Source organism: Desmodus rotundus, chromosome 3 (assembly GCF_022682495.2).
Source record: "Desmodus rotundus isolate HL8 chromosome 3, HLdesRot8A.1, whole genome shotgun sequence".
Classification (NCBI taxonomy): domain Eukaryota; kingdom Metazoa; phylum Chordata; class Mammalia; order Chiroptera; family Phyllostomidae; genus Desmodus; species Desmodus rotundus.
Genome location: NC_071389.1, coordinates 105917253 through 105940468, shown reverse-complemented (window position 1 = coordinate 105940468; position 23216 = coordinate 105917253). Strand labels below are relative to the sequence as shown.

Sequence of the window (23216 nt, the reverse complement as noted above, 5' to 3'; positions counted from 1 at the left end):
CAAGGGGGCCTTGCCACTCTCCCACTGAAAGGCAGTCCAATCCCCCTCCTGAAAATGGCTGGGCTTATAAATGCTTTAACCTAGAGGAAGACTAGGTAATAATAATGCACCTTGCTCCTTTTCCAGGGGAACAATCACACCTGGAGCCCTGAGCTGCCATGTATGAAATCTGACTATCTTGAAGCCACATTGTATGGCCACAGGTAACATGAAGGTGCCTCAGTTGAGGCCCTGGGCCTCAATCACCAGGCATGTGGGGTCACCCTCAGCCACAGGACCTTCCCACTCATAACCCCAAATATCATGAAGGAGAAAACCTTTTCCCTCCAGGGGGAAGCAAAGACTTCTTAAGACTCTAAAAGCACTAGCCATAAAGAAAAACTTGACAGGAGGGCTACATCAAAATTAGAACTTCTGCTTATCAAAAGACAACATAAAATTGAAAGGGAAACCACAAACTGGAAGAAAATATTAGCAATCCATGTATATGATAAAGAACTGCACAGCATTAATAAAACAACAAATACACCAATTAAAAACTGAACAAAAGACTTGGAAAGACACTGTGCAAAAGATATGCCAATGACCAAAAGGCACACGGAAAGGTACTCTACATCATCAGTCACCAAAGAAATGCATACTAAAAAACCGTAGTAAGATGGCATTTCACACTTAACTAAAACAACTAGTATTAAAATACCAGCTACGCCAAATGTTGGCAAGGATGTACAAGTACTTCAGTCTCATTTATTGATGAGGAAAGTATGAAATGGCACAAACACTTAGGAAAACAGCTGGGGTGTTATAAAGTTAAACATATACCTACAATATGATCCACCTATTCTATTCTTATCTACATTCCCCAAAAGAACTGAAAACATTCATAAATAAAAAGATTTGTACAGAATATTATTAGCTTCATTCATAATAGCCAAATCCTAGAAAAAAACTCAAATATCCACCAAAAAGAGAATAAACAGAATGTAGTATGATATCATGGATAAACCGCTGATGCATGTAACCACATGGATAAATCTGAAAACATTATGTTGAGTGAAAGTAACCAAACAGACAAGTACATATGTCAGATTCCATTTACATGGAGTTTAGTAATAGGTAAAATTAACCTTTGGTGATAAAAATCAGGAAAGTAAAGGAGGGTGTATAGTAATTGGTAGGAGGCACACAGAAACTTCCTGGGGTAACAGAAATGTCCTGCATCTTGAGTAGGATAATAATTAAACAGAAGTATTCAATTGTTAAAACTCATCAAGTTATACTCTAAAGATTTGAACATTTCCCTGTATATCTCAATATAAAAAGAAAAATTCACTTATGAAAATTTCTAAATTCGTCAATAGGATAAAATATTTTTCAAAGCAGCATATTTTGAAAAATATCTCAAAAAAATCTTATTTTTAAACACTTAAGGTTTAATAAAAACTCTTCAAGATGAAAATTTAAAAACTTAGATGTCCTACCTAATTTATTAACATGAACACTGCTCCAAATGTAAAGAATTTAAGAGCACCACGGTTTCTGTTCTCTCATCTACTACAAGTAGGTTTTGTGATGCTACAAACTCTTTAACCAGAATGTCAGTGGAATAATTAAGAGGGGGAAAAAAGGTAACAAGAAGCAAAAAAAAAAATCAAAATATTGTAAAAGGAATGCATCGTACCTGTTGGGAGAGGTATATAAATCCTTTTTTCTAATCTCCTTCGCAGGGCTTCATCAATATCCCATGGGAAATTAGTAGCTGCCAATACCATAACCATTTTAGAAGGATCATCATTCTCTAAAGCTCCTCCAACTCCTACACACAGTAAGAGGAAAGAGTCCATTATTTTTTCATTCAACTAACATTACTAAGCATCAATCACATACTTGGTGACAAGCTCAGTGATATAAATAATGCAGTCTTTCTGACCTCTGGATGGTGGCAGAACCAGACACATGAACAGGTAGCTATTAAAAAAGGAGGCAGAGGCCCTGGCTGGGTGGCTCAGTTGGCCCATCGTCCAATACACCAAAAGGCTGCAGATTCAATTCCTAGGCAGGGCACACACCTAAGCTGCAGGTTTGATCCCAGGTCAGGGGATGTATATGAGACAACGAATTGGTTTCTCTCTCAAATTGATGTTTCTCTCTCTCATACTCTCTCCCCCTCCCTGCCTTCCTCTCTCTCTCTCTAAAAACAGTCAATAAAAAAATATGTTTGGGTGAGAATTTTAAAAAAAAGGAGGTAGAAGAATTCACACAATCTATTCCATGACTGTAATCCAACAAACCATTTTTTTTTCCTGTAAGAGAATGAATGTATGTTCCTCAGGAAAGAAAAGGCATAAAAGACTCTGCTGTTTTATCTTCTGCTGTTTTATCTTTTTGTGAGTTCCACTAAAATCATGAGTTCCTGAAACACTTTAATTTTCTTTAAAATAATGTTTTATTTTTCAATTACAGTTTACATTCAGTATTATTTTGTATTAGCTCCAGGTGTGTAGCATAGTTAGGCAATCATATACTTTATAAAGTGATCTCGAATATTTCAGGCACTCACCTGGTACCATAGATAGTTATTACAATATTACTGACTATATTTCTTATGCTATACTTCACATATCCTGGACTATTTTGTGACTACCAATTTGTAGTTCTTAATCACTTCACTTTTTCACCCAGCCCCTGCCCCACACTACCTGCCATCTGTAATCATCTATGAGCTTGTACCTATGAGTTTGCTTTTATTATTTTTTTTAATCGGCCCTAGGCCTGGCACCAGCAGCATCCAACCTAGATACACAGTTTGGCTTAGCCTGGGAATCCACAAGTCCAGAACAAGTAGCAGCCATATCAGATTGCTTTATAGATCATGCAGGGTAGCCACAGGCAAAACACAGGTAGGAGCTGACCTTGGCCTGTACCACCTGGGAAACCCCAGGGCCTGTCCACCCAATAGACAGCTATAGACCACACTGGAGCACCACCACCCTGCCTCCACACAACTGATCCTCCACGGACGGCAGAGGTTGGTGGTCAGTGGTCACAGCCAGTCCTTGCAGCTGACTGGCCTGGGTAAATCCCTCCCACTGACCTGCCAACAGCAGTCAAGGCTCAACTACAAGAGGATGATGTACTCAGCCCACATGAAGGGCTCACCCTGAGTACCCAGTCTGGGTGTTGGGGAAGGTTGTGCCATTGGATCCTACAGGGCACCTACTGTATTAGGCCACACTACCAGGATAGAGTCAAAGCAGCTCTACCTAATATGTAAAAAAACAAAACAAAACAAAAAAACACATCAAAACTCCAGAAAAAGAGCTAAACAAAATGGAGATAAGCAATTTATCAGATGCAGAGTTCAGAACACTGCTTATAAGGATGCTCAAGGAACTTTGTGAGGAACAGCATAAAAAAATCCACTCAGAAACGAAGGATACACTAATTGAAATAAAGAACAACTTATAGGGAAACAACAGTAGAGCAGGTGAAGCCAAGAATCAAATCAATCATTTGGAACATAAGGAAGAAAAAACAACCAATCAGAACAACAAGAAAAAAGAATCCAAAAAAACTGAGGAGAGTGTAAGCAGCTTCTGGGACAACTTCAAGCAATTCAAGCTTCACATAATAGGGGTACCAGAAGAAGAGAAAGAGCAAGAAATTGGAAATCTATTTGAAAAAAAAAATGAAAGAAAAATTCTCTAAGTTGGTGAAGGAAATAGACATGCAAGTCCAGGAAGCACAGAGAGTCCCAAACAAGATGGGTGCAGAGAGGCCCACTCCAAGACACATCATAATTAAAATGCCAAAGGTTAAAGATAAAGAGAAACTCTTAAATGCAGCAAGAGAAAATCAGAAAGTTACCTACAGGGGAATTCCCTAATGCTGTCAGCTGATTTCTCAAAAGAAACTTTGCAGGCTAGAAGGGATTAGCAAGAAATATTCAAAGTCATGAAAAGCAGGGACCTATAGCCAAGATTGCTCTACCCAGCAAAACCATCATTTAGAATTGAAGGACAGATAAAGAGCTTCCCAGACAAGAGAAACTAAAAGAGTTCATCATCATCAAACCATTATTATATGAAATGTTAAAGGAACTTATTTAAGAAGAAGATCAAAACTTTGAATAATAAAATGGCAACATATACATATCTATCAACAACTGAATCTACATAACAAACTGAGCAAACAAGAACAGAGACAGAATCATGGATATGGAGAATGTTTTGATGCAGTTTGTTTCTATTTTATTTGTTTATTTGGGTCTTTAACTTCTACATATAAATAAAATAATATGAAATTTGTCTTTCTCTGACTTACTTCACTTAACATGATACTCTCTAGTCCATCCATATTGTCGCAAACAGTAAAATTTCAGTTTTTATGATTAATATTCATTGTGTATAGGTACCACTATTTTTTTAGGTACTAAAATATTTTTATTCTTTTAATTATTTTATTGTTGTTCAATTACAGTTATCTGCATTTTCCTCCCACCACTCCCCACCCCACCGCCAGCCAAACCCACCTCCCTCCCTTGCTTCCACCCCGCCTTGGTTTTGTCCATGAGTCCTTCATAGTAGTTCCTGAAAACCCTTCTCGTTATCCCCTCCCACCTCCCCTCTGTTTACTGTCAGACTGTTCTTAATTTAAATGTCTCTGGTTAGACTTTGCTTGCTTTTTTCTTTTCTTGATTAGGTTCCAGTTAAAGGTATACCACCACTTTTTTATCCACTCATCTATTAAGAAGCACTTAGGTTGCTTCCATATCTTGGCTATTGTAAATAATGCTGCCATGAGTATAAAGGTACATATATTTTTCTGAATTACTGTTTGGGGTTTCTGTGAATATATATCCAGAAGTGGAATTGCTGGGTCCTAAGGCAGTTCCATTTTTAATTTTTGGAAGAGATTCCGTACTCTTTTCCATATGGAGTGGGTGCACCAATCCGAATTCCCACCAGCAGTACAAGAAGGCTTCCATTTCTCCACATCCTCCTCTATACTTGTTCGTTGACTTATTAATGACAGCCATTCTGACAGGTGTGAGGTGCATTTCTCTGATGATTAGTGACATTGAGCATCTTTGCATATGTCTATTGGCCTCTTTGGAGAAGAGTCTATTCAGGTCCTTTATCCAGTTTTTAATTGGGTTGGTTTTTTTTTAAGTGTTGAGTTGTATGAGTTCCTTATAAATTTTGTATATTAACCCTTTATTGGATGCATCATTGGTGAATATCTTTTCTTATTCAGTAGGTTCTTTCCATTTTGTTGATGGTTTCTTTTGCTGTATGAAAACATTTTATTTTTGTTGTTTCCCTTGCCCCAAAAGATATATATACAAAAAATATTTCTAAGAGAAATACCAATTTACTGCCTGTGTTTTCTTCTAAAAGTTTTATGATTTTGAGTCTTACATGTAAGTCTTTAATCCATTTTGCATTTTTTCTTGTATATGGGGTAAGAAGGTGGTCTAGTTTCATTTTTTCCACGTACATCCTATTTTCCCAATACAGTTTATTGAATAGACTCTTTAACTCATTGTATGTTCTTGCCTCTTTTATCATGTATTAACTGAAAATATATATTTATTTCTGGCCTCTCTATTCTGTTCTACTGATCTATGTATCTGTTTTTATGATAGTACCATGCTCTTTTGGTTACTACAGCCTTGCAGTATAGTTTGGTATCAGGAAGCATGATACCTCCAACTGTTTTTCTTTCTCAAGATTGCTGTACCTATTCAAAATCTTTTGTAATTCCATATAAATTTTTGGATTATTTGTTCTAATTCTGTGAAAAATGCCATGGGTACTTTGATAAGAATTGCATTAAATCTATATATTCTTTTTGGGTAGTATGGATATTTTAATGATATTAATTCTTCCTACCCATGAGCACAGTATATGCTTCCATTTATTTGTATCTTTTTCAATATCTTTCTTGAATGTCTTATAATTTTCGGAGTATGGGTCTTTTACCTCCTTTGTTAAATTTATTCCTAGGTATTTTTTGATACAATTGCAGATGAGATTGTTTTCTTAGTTACCCTTTTTGGTATTATCATTATATAAAAATGCAACCAATTTCTGAATACTTGTTTTGTATTCTACTACTTTACTGAACTCATTTATCAATTCTAGTAGATTTTACGTGGACACTTTAGGGTTGTCTGCATATAGTGTTATGTCATCTGCATATAATGACAATTTTACTTCTTCCTATCTAATTTGGATGTCTTTTTTCTTATCTGATTGCTGTGGCTAGGACTTACAGAACTATGTTGAATAAGAGTGGTAAGAGTGAACATCCCTGTCTTGTTCCTTATCTTAAGGGGAACACGTTTAGTTTTCCCCCATTAAGCATGTTAGGTGTTGGTTTCATATATGATCTTTTTATGGTAAGGTATGTTCCCTTTATTCCCTTATATGTTCCCTGTATTTGCTGAAAGGTTTTATCATAAATGGGTGCTGGATTTTGTTAAATGTTTTTGTGTATCTATTGATATAAGCATATGATTTTTATCCTTCATTTTGTTTAGCTTGTGTATCACATTAATTGGTTTGCAAATACTGTACCAACCTTGCATCCCAAGAATAATTCCCATTTGATCATGGTGTATAATCTCTTTAATGTATTGCTGAATTCAGTTTGCTAATATTTTGCTTCTGTTCATCAGTGAAATTAACCTATAGTTTTCTTTCCTTGTTGTGTCTTTATCTGGTTTTGGGATTAGGGTAACACTGACCTTGTGAAATGAGGTTAGAATTCTTCCTTCATCTTGAGTTTTTTTGAATAGTTTGAGGACAGGTGTTAGTTCTTTGAATCCTTGGTAAAAGTCACTTGTGAAGCCATTTGGCCCAGGGCTTTTTGTTTGTTGGGTGTCTTTTTTATTACTGCTTCGATTTCGTTGGTTTTAATTGGTATGTTCATATTTTCTATTTCTTCTTGATTCAGTCTTGGATTTTATGTTTCTAGGAATTTATCCATTTCTTCCAGATTGTCCAATTAGTTAGCATAGTTGTTTGTAATATTTTCTTATAACCCTTTGTATTTCTGAGGTGTCAGTTGCTATTTATCCTCTTTTATTTCTAATTTTCTTTATTTGGGTCCTCTGTTTTTTCTTGATGAGTGTGTTCAAAGGTTTATCAGTATTGTTTATCTTTTCAAAGAGCCTTCTTTTGATTTCATCGATCTTTTGTATTTTTTAAAACTCTCTCACTTATTTCTGCTCTAATATTTATTATCTCCTTCTTTCTACTTGCTTTGGGCTCTTCGTTGTCCTTTTTCTAGTTCCCCTAGATATAAAGTTAGATGGCTTATTAGAGATTTGTCTTGTGTCTTGAGGTAGGTCTCTAATGCAATGAGTTCCCTCTAACGCCTGCTTTCATCATGACCCATAGATTTGAGGTTACTGTGTTCTCATTTTCATTTGTCTCAAGGTATCTTTTGATTTACTCCTTAGTTTCACTGTTAATCCATTCATTGTTTAGGAATATGTTATTCAACCTTCATGTGTTTGTCAGTTACTTTTTGGTAATTGATACCTAGTTTCATACCTTTGTGGTCAGAGAAAATGACTAATAAGATTTCACTCTTCCTAAATTTATTTTCTGTCCTAACATGAGGTCTGTCCTAGAAAATGTTCCATGTGCACTTGAAAAGAATGTATATTCTGCTCCTTTGGGTTTAAATTCTCTGAAAACAATTCAATCAGTCTGGTTTAGTATGTCATTTAAGGCTGCAGATTTTCTGTCTGGAAGATCTATCCAGTCACTCACTGGGAGATTAAAATCCCCTACTATGACGGCATTACCGTCGGTCTCTTCATTTAGGTTCATCTAAATTCCCTTTATATATTCAGGTGTTCCTGTGTTGGGTGCATAGATGTTTACAAGGGTTATATGTTGTTCCCTAGATCCATTTATCATTATGCAGTCTCCTACTTTGTATCTTATTATAGCCTTTATTTTAAAGTCTATTTTGACTGCTTTAAGTATTGCTACCCTAGATTTCCTTCAGTTCCATTTTCATGAAATATGTTTTTCCATCCTTTACTTTTAGTCAATATCTGTCTTTTTTTCTGAGGTGGGTTTCTTATAGACAACATATATTAATATGTATTTTATTGACTGGAGCATTTAATCCATTTATATTTAAAATGATTACTGATAGATACATATTTATTGCCATTTTACTATACATATATATGTTCCTCTTTTTTAAATTTCTTCTTCTTAAAGAAGTCCCTTTAACATTTCTTGTAACTCTAGTTTAACAGTAATGAATGCCTTTAGCTTTTTCTTGTCTGGGAGCTCTTTATTTCTCCTTTGATTTTAAATTATAGCCTTGTTGAGTAGAGTCAACTTGGTTGTAAGGTCCTTGCTTTTCAACACTTTGAATACTCTGTGCGATTTATTCTGGTCTGAGATGTTTCTATTGAGAAATTACCTAATAGTCTTATGGGAGCTCCCTTGTAGGCAACTAACTATATTTCTCTTGCTGCTTTTAAGATTCTTTGTCTTTAATTTTTGCCATTTTAATTAGCATGTGTTTTCAGATGGGCCTTCTTGGGTTCATCTTGTCTTACAAATTGCTGACCTGGTCCTCTGATTCATCCATTCTATTGTTGATTCCTTCTAGTAATATTCTTCATTTCTGACTGTTCTTTTGAATGGTTTCTATATCCCTTTTAATACTTGCTATCTCTTTGGAAGTCCTAAGTTCCTGAGTATCCTTATAACTGTAATTTTGAACTCTGTATCTGGTAATTGCCTGCCTTCATTTCATTTGGTTCTTTTTCTAAGAATTTCTCCTATTCTTTCATTTGGGGCATGTTTCTTTGTCTCCCCATTTTGGCTGACTCTCTGTATTTGTTTCTGGGTATTGGCTATATCTGCTATGTCTCCCAGCCTTTGTAAGATGGTCATATGTAGTAGGTATCCTGGAGGTCTCAGTGGGGCAGTATCCCTAATCACCTTGGCTGGGTGCTCCGTGATGTCCCTTGTGTGGGTTATGTAAGCCCTCCTGTAGTAGTTTAGTCTTGATTACTATTGGCCATCCATTGGCTGGCAGACTGGGAGGACTGACACCAACCACAGTATATGAGCTGATGTGTGGGGGTTGACCCCACAAAGCAGAATTCACCCCAGCATGTCTGGTGCCTGCCAAGATCTCCCTTTGGGTGTGCCACCAGGGGAGCTAATCGAGTCATCTTGGATGTGGTCTAAAGCCAGCCATCGGGTGGTTGGTACTCAAGCCTCTTGGGATGGGCTCTTGTGCAGATCACTGTGAGATGCTGTGACTGGCTGTGGGGTACCTGTTAGGAGCTACAAAGCAATCTATGGTTGGTGGCTGGCTATGCTGGGCCTGGTGTACATACTGAGGCTGGCTTCCACAAGCACCAAGCCTGGGGCAGGTCAGCAAGAGGTCCAGGTACCCCGAGATCCACCTCCACCAGCCTATTGGGCTCAGGTATTGAAAGAGCCTCTGGCAGTACACAAGTTGTGTGAGGCAGGTTCTGAGTCACCGAGTAGGGGCAAGTGGTATTCACTAGGCTGATATAGATTCAAACTCTGTGCCAGTGCTGCTTCTCAGTCCACTCAGCAAAAGTCTCAGGGCACACCAAGGACTTTTGTTGCAGAGTATGGTCTTAGAGATTTGTCAGGGTAGAGCCAGAAAAGTGTATCAGGCTAAAAAAGATTAAGATTTATTCATGTGAAGGGAGGGCTCTGCACAGGAAGAGTGGTGCCAGTTGAGGCATGCAGGAAAAGCAGTTCTTGCCCTAAAGCCACACAACTCAGTCTCTCCCTGTGCACATCTCTCACATCCCTAGTCTGCCTCGACCTCCTTTTGGGCCTTCCAAGAAAGACTGCAACTCAGGTCCATCCTGGCCACAGCCAGCAGAATCCCTGAAGGATGCCAGCTTGGCAGTGTGGGGCTAGAATGAGTCGGAAGGGTGTGGACAGTACACCTCCTCAGGCTGATGTGGTGGAGGGGCAATGCCTATTGAACACATGGGAAAATTGCCCCTCACCCTAAAACCACTCCACCCAGTCTCTCCAGGTGCATCTTATCTCTAATACCCCAAGTGCGCCGAAACTTCCAAGAAAGTCTGCAACGGGAGCCCAGGCTGGTCGCAACTTGCTGATTCCTACACAGGGTGGGAGCTTGGCAGGGTGAGGATACGGGGAGTCAAAAGTGCGGGGCTAGTGCATGCTGATGTATGGAGAAGAGTGCTCAACCCAGGAAAGATGTCATCGGTGAGCAGCATGGGACAGGGACTCAGCACAGGGACACTGGTGGCCGTCCCTCCAGCCTTCTCCCCCAAAGCGCACAATCTAATCTGTTCCTGTATGACTCCAATCTCATTCCTCTGCCAGAGCCTAGGGTGTGCCAGCAGATGAGATTTTGTGCACTGGCTCTTAAGGAGGGCACCTGGAATTCTAGCAATCTCCTGCCTCATCCTGGTGGACAGAATCCCTGTGGATTTTCACAGCCAGATGTTACATAGACTCCTCTTCCTTGCAATTGTCCTTTGGGTTAGGGAGTCAACAGAGGGGTGAGATCTCTCACTCTTCAGCAGGCACCTTTGAGGCTGAGCTATCCTTCCACATTCTCAACTTCACATGGGTGTGGAGCCACTTCAGCCTCCTCCCTTCCCACCAGTCTCAGCATGGCTTCTTATGCAGATCCGTAGTTACAAGACTTTGTCCAGCTAGTCTTCAATTGGCTATTCATATTTATTTTTCTATAATTTAGTTATAACTCCAATTTGGTCCTGGGAGGTGGTGAGTGTAACTTCAACCAACTCCACCACCATCTTGAATCACCCTCCTAAAAAATTTTATTTTACTTGTTAATCTAATTTATTTGATTTTCTCAAGAAAAGAGAACAGAAAGGGATTCATATTTATGTAATACTCATATAACAGTATACAATCATAATTTTGAAAGGCAGGTTATATTGTAATAATTTTGTCCTTCAAACTTCTAAGTGACTTGTAAAAAATAAACAAATTTAAGAATTAACATAATAATTAGTCACTACTGAAAATGCTGTTTCTTTTTATAACAAACCAAACATATGTATATAGAGTCTACTATATCTAGAATTAAAATTTTAGAATAAAAAACTTCAGGCTACATAATGACAACTCTGGAAAATATGCAGTGAAAAAAATGTCAAAAACTTACAAACTTTATCAGAGTTTCTAGCCTGGCACAACAAAGTAGTGGATTTAAAGGAGTCCAGCTTAATATACTGTTTTCTTAATAAATTATCACTAAACTACTACTTGAATCATTATCACAAAGAATCAGGCTGTCCAATTAATTATCAGCAACAGTCACAAATACTCCTAAATCAAGGGTATCAAACTCATTTTCACCAGGGGCCACATGAGCCTCACAGTTGCCTTCAAAGGACAGAATGTAATTTTAGGACTGTATAAATGTAACTACTCCTTAACAGTTAAGCGAGAGCTCAGAGCTGCTGCCAGGTAGAAACAAGGTGCCGGGCCACATAAAACAAGGTGGAGGGCCGGATTCGGCCTATGGGCCTTGTGTTTGCCACCTGTGCCCTATGAAATTCAGCTGATTAAATTCATATTAGTGATATTTTTAAAGCATATAATATGTTTTCCTCTATATCCATCCCCCAAAATATAATAGTCATTTCATTCTTTCATACTTGAACATAAGTTAAAATGGGAAAATCTTTTAGAGAAGGGACTTGCAGTACATTATTTTATTTATCTTATAGTGCCTGGCACTATATATGAGGGGTGACCCCCCAAAACCAGGGATTTATTTATAAAAATTGTGTATTTTTTCTTACATGTTTAAACCAGTCACTTTCAAAGTACTCTCCATTTGATGCAATACACCTATCAAGATGTTTTTTTCCACTGCTCAAAACAGTTTTTGAACCCATTGATTTTGATGCCTTTTAGGGCTTCTGCTGTTTTTTGTTTCACTCTTCTACATAAGCAAAATGTTTTCCTTTGAGGACTTTTTTCATCCAGGAAAACAAAAAAGTTGCTCAGGGTGAGATTGGGTGAATAGGGAAGGTGGGAGCATGGGGGTCATGCCATTTTTGGTCAAAAACTGCTGAACATTCAGTGTGGGTGGGTACACTTGTAAATCACCCATCATGAAATGGGCAAATGCACTAAAAGTCTTCAAAAAAATTCACAGAAGCTGAACACAGCCTCTCACAGCAACGCCAGCTGGTACACTGATACAGATGGGTTCCTAGAACACTCACCTAGTGGGGGAAGCCTGTACTACAAGAGGCTCGCCCTCCAGAAGATAATTGCAGGGTTTTGGGGGTTCCCCCTAGTACAATACCCATTATAAGTGTTCAGTAAATATCCACAGTGTGGATAACCATAGCTCTTTTAAAACAACATACTCTGGATATTTGTTTTAACAGATTTTATGTTTTCTCATAGTTTGCTTAAATAGCCTTCCTGTAGACCACACAAATTCCAGAGTAATATATCTCTAAAAAGCAGCTCAAGGAGCATCACTCTCTTCCTTCAATGGCTTCCCAATGCCTGTTCTTCTTTGTCTGAATAAGTTATACTAATGCTTCAAAGCTTAAGTTAGTTATTCCCTTCCAAGATTTTTAGTCTGGAGGCATCTTTCCTGCAGTGTTCTCACTATGCCCAGAGTTTAGTTACCACAGAAACTATAATGTATTTTAATTGTCTGTTAAGTTGCACATTTCCCATCTAGATCAGTGCTTCTCAAACACGTTGGTCTCAGGATCTTTATATACCATTAAAAATCATTTAACTCTGGAGATCTTTTGTGTGTGTAGAGCACATCTATTAATATCTATCATCAGAAATTAAAAACCTAAGAATTTTTTTAAATATTAATTCTTTTAAAGTGACAATAAATCCATTACTTGTTAATGTAAATGACACATTATTACAAAAAATAACTATGATTTTCCAAATCAAAAAATTAATAAGAGTGCATTTTTTTAACATTTTTGCAAATCCCTTTAATGTCTTACTCCATGGAGAATAGCTGGATTTTCATATCTGCTTTTGTCCCACATGTCTTGTAGCCTCTGAAAAACTCCACTGTACACTTTTAAGCAAATGAGAGTGAAAAAGGTAAGTAATGTCTTGATATGGTTATGAAAATAGTTTAGCCCTTGCAGACCTTTTGAAAGGATCTTAAAGACCTCTGGTACACCTGACCAAATCTCTAGAATCTTTGTTCTAAGTAGTAAATTCCTTGAAAACCATGCATTCCTTTTCTTTGTACCTTCAGAACCTGAACTGGTATACAATTCATAACAAGTACACTATTAGTGTTTTTTGAATGCAAGAACAAATGGAGAAATAATGTGGATGAACACATGATTACAAGTAAATTCAGGCTGCCTTCGAGTCCATTCATTGAGAATTTCCAAAGTAGTAATCTACACAAAGTTCAAAAAGGAAATATAATAGTTTTGAGACAGTATTAAATATCAATTACCATCCATCTGAATGAGTAGCTCAGACTTGACTCTGCGACTTGCTTCATGCTCATCAGAGGTCCCTCTTCGACTGCAGATAGAATCTATCTCATCAATGAAGATTGTGGTAGGGGCGTAAAATCTAGCCTTTGTGAAAACATTTTAAAGAAATCAGTCAATTATCTCATAAAACAGTCTTAATGTTTTAAAGTGCCACTTCCTCCTCCTAAAATCATGATTAAAGAATAGCAGAAGTTTCCCACTGTTTTAATGCCACCATTTGGGTATTTATTGACAGAGGTTAAATCAGTCATTCACGTCCACAAAAGTAAGTTTCTAAAAATAAAAGTTATATGGTTGGTGAGGTTTGGGGACAGATATATAGGAATTCACAGTACTATTCTTTTGACTATTGTACTTGAAAATTTCCATAATACAAAACATTTTTAAAAGATAAATCATCAACCTCTTTTCTCAAATATGCATTCTTAAATATTACAAATCCCTTATGAAAAAGAACCAACTTTAATGATAGATCAATTTCTGATTGTTAAAATATATATTAAAATAGACTTCTGCTCAACCAGCTCATTAGAGATCCAGAAATGTCAATCACACCACACATATTTCCAAAGTCTCTTCTAGCTTCACTGGACAGGATGCCAAGGGGCCTTCCTTTTCCTCAGAGCAGAGTGGAACATATAGCAGAGATACATCAACAATTCCAGAAACCCCACCACCCCATATCCTATTAGTGTGTCAAGAACTACAACACTTGCCCTAGATGAATGGATCTAGATTATAGGGATATCACTGCTTATATCAACAGTCCTTTGAAATCTAAATATATCTCACTCACCATTTCAAACAAAAGACGGACTAACTTCTCAGATTCACCTCTATACTTGGATGTCAGTGTAGAAGAGGAAACATTGAAGAATGTTGTGCCACATTCGGTGGCAACAGCTTTAGCTAGCATGGTCTTTCCAGTGCCTGGGGGTCCAACCATCAGCACACCCTGAAATTTCAAAAGATGTAGTAAATGATTTACCATAGTAAAATGCTTTCTCATAAAATATCAGTGTACAAGGAAATTTTTTTCTGTATAGTTTTAGAGATTAAAAAAATGAAGAGTGATTTCACAAAATGTCTCAAATCAGAGGTACTCAGATAGGCTAAACAAAAGGTCTAGAAAACAAGGAATCCTCTGATACATTTTGCAAGAACCTCCCCAATTTTCCTAAACCTGGCAGAAGATAAATATGCATAGCCTTAAAAACCACTTAAGATTGACTGCTTTGTGTAAACAAAATGAAAATAAGACAAGAAAACCTATCTTCCACAACACACTTAAAATATATAGCATTTAATAAACAATAAATATCCATTTATCAGTTAATACAGTAACTAAAATCTAGTGGTAATTCAAGCATAATCAAATTAGCTAGCATTTTATCAGTTTAATGTGCCAGGTAATAGTTTACATAAAATACTATTATATGGTGAAAGAGCCACTAAATGTAGACTAAAAACTAAACTAGTTATTTTTCACCTTTGAAAATAAGATGAAAGGTATCCTTTTAAAATAAATCAATATGGAGTAAAAATTATTTGAGAACATTAATCCTCTTGCCTTGAAGATTAATGGATTCTTTTTTAAAAAAATGTATTGTATTTTTTCCATTACCATTTATCTCCCTTATACCCTCCATCCCGCACAGTCACCACACTGTTGTCCATGTCCATGAGTCCTTTTTCCTTTTTGCTCGATCCCTCCACCCCGTAACGCAGCCCCCCAGAGCTGTCAGCCTGCTCTCTATGAGTCTGTCTCTATTTTGCTTGTTAGTTCAGTTTGTTCATTAGATTCCACATATGAGTGAAATCATATGGTATTTGTGTTTCTCTGACTGGCTTATTTCACTTAGCATAATGTTCTCCAGGTCCATCCATGCTGTCCCAAAGGGTAAAATTTTCTTCTTTTTTTACAGCCAAGTAGTATCCCATTGTGTAAATATCCCGTAGTTGTTTTACTCACTCATCTACTGATGAACACTTGGGCTGCTTCCATATTTTGGCAATTGTAAATAACACTGCAATGAACATAGGGGTACTTATGCTCTTTTGAATTAGTGTTTCGAGTTTCTTAGTATACAACAAGTGCTGGCAAGGCTGTGGAAAAAGGGAAAAGCTTTTGCACTGTTGGTGGGAATGCAGATTGGTATAGCCACTGTGGAAAGCAGTATGGAAACAGCTCAAAAAATTAAAACTGGAACTGCCTTATGACCCAGTAATTCAACTTCTGGGAATTTATCTGAAGAAACTCCAAACACTAAGGGATTCTTAAACGCTTAATTCACTAGCCATTTCTAATGGGAGCACACAAGCATAGCAGTTTGTGATCTTAAATTAATTCTAACCCACTTGTTAATTTAGTTTAATAAGCTAGGAATTTAAACATCACAAATTATGAGCACATCAAAGTGTCATAAACTAAATTCAGAAACTGGCCAAACCCTTTCTGAGCTATAGAATGTTGATACCCAGAACAAACAGGGACCACCAGGATCTGAAACACTAGTTTTACTAAAAACTTTGTGCTTTGTAAGGAGCCTTTAACTGTCCATGAGAATGCTATTTTGAAAACTACAAAATCGATCAAAGGTATGGGCGCAGCTATAACCAAGTTCATACTTCTCTTTCTAATGGCTCCTCCCTTTCCCAACATTAGACATTGCACAGTAGGTATACTTTGACCTTCTCATGACATTACTCATTTGATTATTTCCTCTAGTTCCTTCTCTATTGGCTCTTTCCCATCAGTATGTTAACATACTTAAATACATTCCTTTTTAAAAATTCCTTTGTTTAACTCTACAAATCCTCTAGCTACTGTCTACCTCTCCTTCCCTTCTCAGACAACCTTCTTAAAGAAATGGTTTAAGCTTACTGTTGCTTCTTCATGAGCTACAATCTGCCTTCTGCCTCTACTACTTCACTAAAAATATCTAATTTACTAATCTGCCAGCCACTTTTCAACTAGAATGTTCTTGCTTTCTCTCTGACCTTTGATGTAGCTGATACTTGGTATTCATTCCCTTCTTCCTGAAACCCTTCCTCCCTGAGTTGGTTCTGTGATACTGCCCTTTCCTGTTACTTCTCCATCATGACTCTCTGCAGTGTGTTTAGGCCTCCTCTTCCCTCAGCCCTTGACATTCCCAAAGCAATTCTAAGTCTTTTGTGCTCCTTTCCCTTTTATAAAACCCCCTGAATAATTTCATCCATACACATATTATCAACCACCACTTATATCTTGCAAATTCAACTCAAACTTTCTCCTAAGCTCCAGACCTCTATTTCCAATTACCTGCTGAGCATTTATCTAATTTTGTCTCTATTTAAACCTTTTCCTTTTCTCAATTTCCAAAATCAGTTCATTGTACCTTATATAATAAATAATTTGTCTAGGCTTTTACCATAATTCCTGGGAGGAAGACTCTAAATCCTTGGGATTCCCCAACTGACAGAAATGTCTTTGTTGTCCATGCTAAACCCTGAAATTTTATGCTAATGAGATGACTCAGGATGGGGGCTGGCCTTTCTAGAAAAACCAACCATGTGATTAGAGGACTGAGGCTCTGGGAAGAGGAAGGTGGGACTGGAGATTAAGACACATGGACAATGACTCAATCAATCATGACTTTGTAATGAAACCCCAATGAAAACTGCACAGTGAAGCTTGGGTGAGCTTCCCTGTTGGCAACACTCTATGTATTGTCACACCCCCACGCACTAGGAGAGTAAAGCATCTGACTCCACATGGAGAGGTCACAGGCGCTTTACTTTCAGCACCCTCCCACATCTTGCCCTATGCATTTCTTCCTTTGGCTAACTCTGGCTTCCTTTTGCTATAATAAAACTGTAATCTTAAGTACAATGCTTTCCAAATTTCTGTAAGTCATTCTAGAGAATGACTGAACCTGAGCGGCTAGTGGAAGCCCCAAATTTACAGCCAGCTTGTCAGGCGTGAGGGTGACCCAAGGACCCCCACATTTGTAACTGGCATATCAAGTCTTGTAGAAAACTGCCCTTAACTTGTAAATCCAGGCCCCATTTCGGGTGGGTAGTGGGTATCAGAAGTAACTGCATATTCCTTCAATTCAAGCCTGCAGTTGGCAAGTCATAAAACTTGTCCCTCTCCCTTATCTCTATAAACTATCAGCCATAATATTGTCACATACCTCTTAAACATCTCTCATAAGTTCACCCATTTGTTCACTAGCCAAATAACAAATGCCTTAGTGCAGGTCCTCGTCCTTGGGCTAGCTATAACTGCAAGAGCCTCCCGACCCGACTCCTCACCTGTATGCAATCTATGCCCATCTCCAATCTGTCCTCTACACTGCTGCCAAGGTGATCTTCCACATTTGCAAATCACCCTCCTGCTAAAAACTTACAGGGCTCCTTATGAAGGTAAGTTACACCTACCACTCCAGCTATTTTAAAATTCCTTTAAATATCTATTTTAAGGCCTTATTCTTTTAAATATTGCTTTAGAAGTATAATAGAGGGAAAATGCATGGCAATGTATTCCCCAAATTAGATAACTAACTCTATAACAGTCTATAAAAGTATTTAAGTTGTGAAAGGCAATCGAAATGCTATGGGTGCCCCAGTTTTGTGTAACCAAGCAGGGATTGAAAAGAGAAACAGATCTTCCCAGTTAATTCAGAAGAGCAAAGTAAGATTATGCTTTTATTGCATTCTACCAATAAGGGTAAAGGAAGACTCTTGCCTATGCTAAGACCAAAATACATTTCAGGCAGCAGCTATAAGAAGGATTTTTCAACAGGGAAAGCTAACAAGAAAACTCCAGACTTAGGAGGAACTTGTTCTGGGTAGGCTTTAAACTCTAAAGCAGAGAGCAAGCTAAAAAGAAACTCATTCTGATTATGTCTGAGATTTATACCAAGTCTAGATGAAGTGATCAAAATAATTAGTGAGAAATATGCCAACTTTTAGAAAGGTTTTTATTTGATCAAACTCTTATTCTCTAAGACTATGTGCTATTACTGTTTAATTTGCTTGTTAACTTATTTACAGAACAGACATCTAGAAAACTGTGAAAGCTAATCCCTAGCTGAGCAGCCCTGAGGGAAGTGAAATAACTAAAGACTGCAGTTTCAACGGTCCAGGCCCCTCTCCTGCCATGCAGAGGCTGCACAACTCACCTATAAATTCAAATCCACGAATTTGGGGTGTATACACACCTCCCCCAACCTTTGGTGTTAGTAAACACACATGGAAACTATAATGCTGTCTTTCATTATCATGCAAGCAGCATTTTTATACCTATGTTATTAAATTCTCACCTTCCATGGCCTTCTAATCCCTTTGAAGAAATCAGGCATCCACATCGGAAGAACAACAGCTTCCCTTAGCAACTTCTTAGCTTCTTCCAGATCTGCTATATCATCCCTTTGCAAGAACAGCAAAGTTTCATGTTTATTCAAGGATGCCTCTGACTGATGGTCAATACCAGTTCTTTTAATTTTGTTACTTATGTAATTATTTTGATACTAAGAACATTATTTTAATTCTTACTGCATAAAATTTTATCAGAGATCAGATAACATTCCAGTTATTAATTAGAACATGTTATTCAATTAACAACTTCTGTCAATTATTTCAACATCAAATTAACATGTAAAGTATCTTGGTTATATTTTGAGAAAAGGACTGTCCTGTCAATTCCATGCACTCATATTATGGATGAATTCATTTAAACAGGAGAAAATGGTTACAAGAGAAGACTCATACCAAGCCAACCTACAACTTAACTTCTCCACTACTTTAATTTAAGAATTTAAAAGATACTAACCAATGAATGCTAGGATTCCTGGACACAATGTCTCTCTCAAGGGCTTCCACCAGATCCTTATCATATCCAGCACCATCAAATTTTGGAACTTCACCATCACTCATACCGTCTTGTATATTTTTCCTTCCCTGGGGACAGGTATTTTAAAAAGTACTGGTCAAAAACAACATAATTTTAATTAGCATCATTAAGCTATAAAAATATACTGTAAACATTTTTAAAATAAGTTTTGGTTACTTTAAGACAGTGTTTTCTGATTACCCAAATCCCATCCTCTCCGTTTTAACTCATCAGAAACAGATGGACTGGCCTGTTTTAGTACACACGTCTTCAAATTTACATTCCTGAGGGGAGGGCCACGGGTAAGACTAAAATGGTCCGTGCAAAATACCTCCCAGTGGTGGGTACAGGGGATTTCCACCACAGCCAGAACATACTGAGAATATTAATTCAGAGAAAGAAAGAAAATTCAGTTACTGGAAACCTACTACACAGCAAGAAGTCTCACATTTATCACCTCATTTAATACTCACAACCACAACGTAGGTATCACTATCCTAATTTTTACAAATAAGGAACTGAGACTCAAAAAAGATTAAATAACTTAATCAAGTTCGCAATTACTAAACATCAGAGTAGAGATTTTGACTCAGGTCTTCCTGACACCCCAAACCCATGCCCTTTCCACAGCATCAGACACCCTCACGCCTGGCTGAGCCAGCTTAAAGCTTAAGAGTGGCTGTGTAACTATTCATCCTCCAGAGCATTCCAGAAACAGGATGCAGACAAGGAAAGATTTGGGTCTGAACTGTATCTCACAAAGCCTTTCCCTGTTGCTGTAAGTACCCCCTCAGGATTCAGTTTCTTCCTAGCAAAGTCCTCAGGCCACATCCTAAAGTCACTGTAATGACAATGGTAAAAGGACCTTTTTAAATAGTATTATTAAGACCATTAAAGCAATACACCTACTCCAAATTCCTTATCTAATAATATGATGGTTTTAAAAAAATGTATATTCTACAGTTCTGTGGGGTTCTGCCAAGATTTACTGAACTTTGAAGAGCTTTAAATGAAACATGCTCAGTTGCCAGAGATAGTTCAGCTACTGGAACTGCTTCAGCAGACAGAGCCAAGTACCTCCCCAGAGCTTCAGACTTGCCACTATTGCCTTATACAAAAATAAAAGTGGAAAACAGTAAAAAAGTAAGTCAATTTCCTAAGCTTAATTGAAGAGAGAGAATAGGATGACCTTCTTCCACCATACATACTTCATCAGAGATAAACCATAGCTGAGAAGGGACTAACCGGCTCCCTTTGGCAGATGCTCTAGTTCTTTAAGCCACCAGGAAAATCACCAAACAGTACTGTAGTGATGTGACCAAAAAATGAACCATTTACTCTTTCTGGGTAGCATCACGGCTACAGTATTAAACTAAATTTTCAGCAAGATTCTTATATTGCAGACGCCAGACACCAATGTTGACACTATTAAAAGGAGTAAATTTCTGGCATACCTACACAACAAGTATAACATCAACCAATTTAAAATAATCTCATCCTAGAATTATATTTTATAATACACACAGGCCAAGGCTACAGTCATATTCAAACAAATCACCCGGAACACTCTGCGATCATTCTAAAGCTTTCTAGAAATAAATCAACTAAAGGATGCAACAGAAACTGATGTACCTGGGACTTAACCAGCCTTCAAGTGGCACAGTGATTTCAGATTTACCAAAAAATTAGTATTAAAAAAAAATGTAAGCACACAGCCATTTTAATATGAATATTCAAGTGGTAGGGAGGACTTGCAAACACTGCCGTGGAAAAGGAACAGCTGGACAGTTATCTGAAAGTAGTAGAAATCACAAGATTTTAAGAATAATATATACATGAGCATCCATGCCTGGCACATTTTATTGAGCATTACATTTTAAATCAGCGAATGAAAATATCTTATCTTCCCTCATTGAGTATCTACCTGGTGGGGAAAATAAGTAACAAGTAAACAAACCCAAAACACACAGAATTATAAACTCTGAACTGCTATGAAAACACTGAGTGGTCAGTGTGGCTAGAAGGAACAGGTAATAAAGACAGGCAGAGGCCAGCTCACCTGAGCCCCCAGAGGCCATGGGAGGGGGGTGGATTTATTATTCTGAGTGCATGGGAAATTTTTGAAATGTGATGAGCAGGGGAATGACGGGATCTGCTTTACATTTTTACATGGCCCTCTGGCTGCTGTGTGGAAAGATGGGTGAATGGAAAAGGAGAAGCAAAAACATAAAAGCCTGTTAGTATACTCAAGGACAGGCCTCTGCATCCACAGAAGCAGAAACGCGGGGAAAAGCCAGTCAATTTACGGCCCCAGAATTCAAAGTTCCTCAGAGGTAGAGATGAGACATGAATATAAATTAAGTCCAAAGAAGAGTCAAGGGACCTTTTCCAAATAAAAATGGTAAGGTTATTTTTAAAAAAATTAATTTAGAAAACCAAAAATAAATAATTAATATGCTTACATTGGGAAATCAACAAAATGGGTGACAATTATCCTCCATAACAAATAGATAAAGTGGAATAAGGGTCTCAAACACAAGTAACTGAGGTTGCAGTTAACTAACATGCTGGAGTAACTGCAATACCTAAAAGAAGCATTTTCAGGCAATAAAGCTAACCTCATCCCAGAAATTACCTGTACAGTTTATACTAATAATACTAACTGTGATGTCACTGAAATGATCTTAGAATTCTTTGCTTAAATTTTCACATTGACAATAAGGTCAACACACTGGAAAGAATTTGACATTTATCATAAATATTGATGTCCTTTTTCTTATTAAAGCAAAACATTTTAGCTTCTTTTTACTAATATCTGAATTACCCATATCAAAAAAGGTTTGTTAATGATCTTCCATTAGTAATTTAATCATTGTATTTGAGAAAAATAGTGCTAAAGTTGGTGACTAACCCGATATTATAGTCAATTAATGACCCAGTTGGCCTAAAAGGCAAATTATTTTTCATTTTATTTTTGTTCCTTTTACCTTTGGCAGATGAAGCACAATGTGGTCAGTCACTAGCTCTAGGTCTTGCATTTCGAGAGAAATACTGACAAGTGAATTATACCCAGACAAGGATGGAGGATGATCAAGGGTTCGAAGCCATGTTGCATCCAAAGGACCGAGGATACCACCGATATTTAAGCTGAGAAGAAAATATTAATGAAGCAACACACAACCAACTAACCTGTTCACCTCTATTTATTCTATATTTCTCCAAAGGAAAGAACCAGGACTAATATAAAGCAACAGCAGAGGTAAATTTCAGATCAACAAAAGCATTTTCCAACAATGATTTCTGTCCAACAAGAGTCATCTCTCTTGTTAGGTGGTAAGCTACCCAACATCAGAATTTCAGACTAATTAGTAATTAAAACTACTGGCCCACAGTGGTTTTTATTACTAACTAGGGATGTATAGGCTTAATTATAGTTCACCTTTGGTTCTTTCTATAAAGCCACTGCCTCCACTTGCCCACTTATTCATCTGTTTCAACAGCCCAAAGAATATGCAAAATTTCTTGGAATCTCATCATTTCTCTTTTTTTTTTTTAAAAAGTGAACTGCATTCTGTACCATTCTGTGTTAGTTCCCCACTTTCCTGTTACTTATAGCTAACACTTGAGCACTGCGTACTCTGTGCCAGGCACTGTCCTCAGTGCCTGATGTAACCATCTGAAAGGTCCTATGAGGTAGGGACTCTTATTATTTCCATCTCATAGCTGAGAAAACGGAAGGAAGTACAGAGAGGTTAAGTAAATTGCTCCTGGACACACAGCTAGATCCTCAGCACT

General features: G+C 37.5%; 1 protein-coding gene across 5 annotated transcripts in view; it reads right to left on the bottom strand.

Annotated features, from left to right (window-relative positions):
* KATNAL1 (katanin catalytic subunit A1 like 1) overlaps positions 1-23216 on the bottom strand; it is a 121494-nt gene that overhangs the window by 16074 nt on the left and 82204 nt on the right. For all 5 annotated transcript variants that reach the window (XR_008426437.1, XM_045188152.2, XM_045188154.2 and 2 more), the window contains 5 exons: positions 19362-19489; positions 18853-18958; positions 14343-14501; positions 13504-13630; positions 1682-1816 (listed from right to left, as the gene is read on the bottom strand). Coding sequence is in view for 4 of the 5 variants with exons in the window: in XM_045188152.2 (XP_045044087.1) it covers positions 1682-1816; positions 13504-13630; positions 14343-14501; positions 18853-18958; positions 19362-19489 (655 nt within the window). In the remaining variant the exon portion in view is untranslated. The remainder of the gene's footprint in view (positions 1-1681; positions 1817-13503; positions 13631-14342; positions 14502-18852; positions 18959-19361; positions 19490-23216) is intronic.